At 44.3% G+C, this 5312-nt stretch overlaps 1 protein-coding gene across 1 annotated transcript in view; it reads left to right on the forward strand.

Moving 5' to 3' along the window:
• LOC119348814 (probable calcium-transporting ATPase 6, plasma membrane-type) overlaps window positions 1-5312 on the forward strand; it is a 13315-nt gene that overhangs the window by 5177 nt on the left and 2826 nt on the right. Inside the window, exons 2-4 of the mRNA XM_037616801.1 lie at window positions 2647-2701; window positions 2798-4734; window positions 4824-4982. Of these exons, the coding sequence (XP_037472698.1) occupies window positions 2647-2701; window positions 2798-4734; window positions 4824-4982 (2151 nt within the window). The remainder of the gene's footprint in view (window positions 1-2646; window positions 2702-2797; window positions 4735-4823; window positions 4983-5312) is intronic.

Consider the following 5312-nt stretch of genomic DNA (forward strand, 5'->3'; position numbering starts at 1 on the left):
CCAAAAAAGGTTCTTAATCCTACACATGATACTCTACTTAACTAGTTTGTACTTACGCCTATTGTCCGCTGCATTTCAGAAAAAAGCACCTCAGTGCTTGTCAAAACCATCATGAGTGCCTTGCGATAGCTGGTAGAAACCCATGGTGAACATGGGTAATGAAGAGAGGCAAGCATTAATGAGACACACCTTCCCCGCAGGATTATTGTACCTGCCACGTCAAGGCATCACTCTATTGCCAACTTTATTAACCTGAGGCCAGAACTCCTTAGCGCAAAGGTGAGAAGGAGAAATAGGTAGGACAAGGTACTTGAAAGGAAATGGACCTAAAGTACAATTCAAAAGCTGAGACACTCTTGCCGCCTCATCCTCCGAAACACCAGTCATAATAACCTCACTCTTGGAGAAATTAATCGTAAGCCCTGATAAGCCCTCAAAGCACAACAAAAAAAACTTAAGATGAGCAAGACAAGCCTCATCCAGCTCAACCATAATAATAGTGTCATTAGCATATTGGAGGTGGGTGAAACCATGTGGCAAGAATTGAGAGACAACATGGGAGATATGACCAGTCGTAGCGGCTCGGTCCAGCATACACAAGAGGGCATCATCCACAAAGTTGAAGAGAAGAGGGGAAACGGGGTCACCTTGCCGCAGGCCACTACCATTGGCAAAGTAATTGCTTATCTTGCCGTTCACAGCCACCGCTGTGTGACCACCCGCCACAAGTTGCATTACCCAATGCACGTAGGCAGCGTCAAAACCCTTAGCAAGGAGAACTTGTCGAAGGAAATCCCAACTAAACGAATCGTAAGCTTTCTCGAAACCAAACTTGAGAATGATGGCCCAGGTCCCTCTAACTCTAAGGTCATGAACAATCTCGTGCAAACATAAAATACCATCAAGGATAAAACGGCCCTTAACAAGATGGAAACAATGACAAAGAAGTACCGCATTTAAAGAATGTTTCATCAATGCGTCAAATTTAAAACCTAAATACCAAAATGTTCCATGTTTAACCGCTTGTGACCCCTTAACAAGCTTGGCTTACCTATCAGGCTTATATGTAGATGGTTGAATGATGTTTTGAATACTTAATATATGATGAAGATCCAATCAATTCAGAATTTAAAAGTATATAGTTCAATATTTTATTTGTAATGGAGGATATATTTTTCGGAGAAGGGAATACCACTAAGGTTAAAACTGATTTTTTGAAGTAAATTCAAATTAATTAAATTTTATTGAAATGAAATTGCCAAAAAATGATGGTTGTAGTATAATATATTATATATTTATTTATTTTAAGTTAGATTGAAACATATTAAGGATTTTTATGTTTTTAATGCAACTGAAAATAAAATTAGGAATTGAAAGATATTATAAAATGTGCATGAATAAAAATCACCCAAAATTTCAAGTTCTGCAACCAATTCATCTGTCATGTACAACTGACATGGAAGCCAATCTTATCAGAACGGGCAAACAGTAAAAGATGGTACACTCTGGTATTCAAGTTTTAAATCCTATATATTAGTCCCATGTTCTTTAAATGTGGTCACTGTCACTCCTGCCGTCTTAGGGGATTTTTTTTCAAAAAAGAGGATGCCCCCGCCTCTGCATGTGGGCGATGCATACGGCCATTTTATTGATTATTCTCGACGACCTTATAAAGTATAACAACAATATGCCTGAATCCGCCATCTTGGCAGAATCTGCCGCTACTCCTATCCAAATGATGAAGGGGTGCAAGCTGGGCCACATACCCATACCTCTCACCTAAGCCTAACATCTAAACCCGGAGGCCCCGACCGAGCCATCTGCCGGGTCCGGGGCTCAAACCGATCTGACGCACTCACATGTGTCGTCGCCGTCATCTTTCACTGGTCCATCTTCAGAGCAGATTGAGGTGACAAACTTGGCAGGTCCTCCGCCATCGACGCCAAACGACGACCTCCAACTACGCGAGCCTTGGCAGGTCCTCCACCATTGACGCCACCATGGCGCCAGCCGACGACCTCCACCTACGCGAGTCCATCTCCAAGCAACGGACGTAAATCCATGCTAGGAAAGGAGACCTAGGGGAAGGTGAAGTGAGGAGATCAGTCCATACAGACGCCTCCAAGGAGGGAAACAACGCCCTCAGGTGTCGCCGTCGGAGCGGCCGGTCATGGCCGGCCAGGGATTTCGCCCAAACTAGATCTCCGCCACCAGCAGCCCCTCCTGTACAGAACCGGCGACCAAGAGGAAGCGCGGCCCGACCAGGCTGGCCCGCACGCCGAACAGGGGAGGAAGGGAGGCGCCAGGTCGCGCACACCGACCGCCGGCCGCCAACGACCACCGGATCCCGCCGCCCGCGCGGCCGGGACACTGGATCCACCACCCGCGCGGCTGTTAGCCGGCCATGCCTTGCCAATGGAGCCGCCGCTCCAGATCCGGGGTCCCCCACACAGGGTTCATGCCGACTGTAGCCTCTAAAATATAGCCGTCTTAGGGGGTAAAAAGTGGAATGTACTCATGCTATTTAGGTGGCTATATTTTTGAGGCTACTTTGGTTACTGCAATTAAACTACAAAAAAAAATTTTATTTTAAGTATCAGGAAGTCAATTATTTATTTGGTCTAATTAGAGATGCTTATTTTCCAGGGAAAAGTCCAGGTTGTGATTAATGTGCACAGGGCAGCACTGCAATTTATCAACGGTGCGGTCCGGTCAACTGATCGTGGATTAGCATGTGCCCTTTTGTTCTTGTCATAACTATTATGTTGATTTCACTTTTTATCCTTTAACTACGCAGGCGTAAAACAATACCATTTAACTCATGAGCTCATTGAGGAAGGCTTTTCTATCAGCCCAGATGAACTGGCAGAAATTACTGGCATGCGGGAAGATTCGACCATCTTGAAGTTGCATGGTGGAACCAGCGGAATATCTAGGAAAATCAAAGCCTCTTTGCAAGATGGTGTCAATGAAACTGAACTAACAACAAGACAGAAACTCTATGGTACTAACAAGCACGCTGAGAAGCCCGCTAGAAGCTTCTGGATGTTTGTGTGGGATGCACTACATGACCTGACTCTGAATATTCTCATAGTGTGTGCTCTGGTTTCTCTGGTGGTTGGCCTAGCCACCGAGGGGTGGCCGAAGGGTATATATGATGGTCTTGGCATAATGCTCAGCATTTCGTTGGTGGTACTAGTTACTGCCTCCAGTGATTACAAGCAGTCAAGGAAGTTTATGGAGCTGGATCGTGAGAAGCAGAAGATATATGTCCTTGTTACTAGAGATAAGAAAACCAAGAAGGTTTTGATTCAAGACTTGGTTGTCGGCGACATCTTGCATCTTTCGATTGGTGATGTGGTTCCTGCAGATGGCTTGTTTATATCTGGCTACTGCCTACTGGTAGATGAATCTAGCTTGTCAGGTGAGAGTGAACCAATTCAAGTTTCTGAAGAAAAACCTTTTCTCCATGGTGGGAGTAAAGTGGTTGATGGCACAGCTAAGATGCTTGTCACTGCCGTCGGTTCACGAACCGAGTGGGGGAAAATCATGGGCACTCTTAGTGACAATGGAGTGGATGAAACTCCTTTGCAAGTTAAGCTCAATGGCGTGGCTACGATCATTGGGCAGATTGGACTTGTGTTTGCTATTCTCACATTTGTGGTACTTCTAGCTAGGTTCTTGGTTAACAAGGGAATGGGTGTTGGTTTGATGAATTGGTCGGCAAACGACGCATTGACAATAGTCAACTACTTTGCTATTGCCGTGACCATCATCGTAGTCGCAGTCCCTGAAGGTCTACCGTTGGCCGTGACCCTTAGTCTTGCATTTGCCATGAAGAAATTGATGAATGACAAAGCACTAGTCAGGCATCTCGCGGCATGTGAAACGATGGGTTCAGTCAGCTGTATTTGCACTGATAAGACAGGAACTTTGACAACCAACCACATGATCGTCGATAAGGTTTGGATCAGCGATGTATCCAAATCGGTCAATGGCGACGCAAAAATCACTGAGCTAAAATCTGTAATTTCAGAAAGAGCTATGGAAATACTTGTACAAGGCATATTTGTGAACACGGGATCCGAGGTGGTGAAGGGAGATGATGGCAAAAGGACCATCTTGGGCACACCAACTGAAGCAGCATTATTGGAGTTCGGCTTGACCATAGAAGGAGATCGATATGTTGAATACAATAAGATCAGAAGAGTGCGAGTAGAGCCTTTTAATTCAGTCAAGAAAAAAATGTCAGTGATAATACAGTTACCAAATGGAGGCTTCCGATCCTTCTGTAAAGGTGCACCGGAAATTATTCTAGAACACTGCGATGCCATGCTGAACGGTGAAGGGGATATAATACCACTGTCAGATATGCAGAAGCAAAATGTCTTGAACATAATCAATTCATTTGCTTCTGAGGCGTTGAGAACACTTTGCATTGCATTTCAGGATCTTGATGAATTTTCTGACGAGCAAACTATACCAGAAAATGGTTACACGCTAATAGCGCTTTTCGGTATCAAGGACCCGGTTCGTCCGGGTGTCAGGGATGCAGTAATGACCTGCATGGCTGCTGGTATTACTGTAAGGATGGTTACCGGAGACAACATCAACACTGCAAAAGCCATTGCCAAGGAATGTGGAATATTAACCGAGGATGGGATAGCGATAGAAGGACGAGAGCTTCATGATAAGAGCTCAGATGAACTGAGGGAGCTCCTGCCTAAAATTCAGGTTTATTTTTACTTAACATGCTTGCTTTCCACTAATTGTTTTATGGATCTGAAGGTCAAATGTTAGCTAAATCTACTTCCCAAGTACAGGTAATGGCCCGTTCGTTGCCTATGGACAAGTTCAAACTGGTAACAAGCCTGAAAAGCATGTATCAAGAGGTAGTCGCAGTTACTGGTGATGGAACCAATGATGCCCCGGCATTGTGTGAGTCAGATATTGGACTGGCAATGGGTATTGCTGGCACTGAGGTACTTCTTGATATTTCTGTCTAATGTATGCTGCTTTAGGCTTCCATGATCACCATTCAGTAACTGGTTCTTGAACAAAGGGTTCAGCAACTTCAGTTTGAATATCTACTGCAGAGTGCAGACATTCTGAAACTCTGTCTCAGTTGTCTATAAGAAATATTTTCTGTGTGCTTTCATGCTGTATTAACATTTCATAGACATGTAGTGATATTTGACGTGTAATAGTAGGTGGGATCCAGCTTAGATACCCCAAAATTTAAATAAGAGTAAGCACCTTGCAAACACTGTTCACTAGATAACTAAACTGACTTGCCTATTATGGATGCACAT

The sequence above is a fragment of the Triticum dicoccoides genome, chromosome 1B (assembly GCF_002162155.2).
Source record: "Triticum dicoccoides isolate Atlit2015 ecotype Zavitan chromosome 1B, WEW_v2.0, whole genome shotgun sequence".
Lineage (NCBI taxonomy): Eukaryota > Viridiplantae > Streptophyta > Magnoliopsida > Poales > Poaceae > Triticum > Triticum dicoccoides.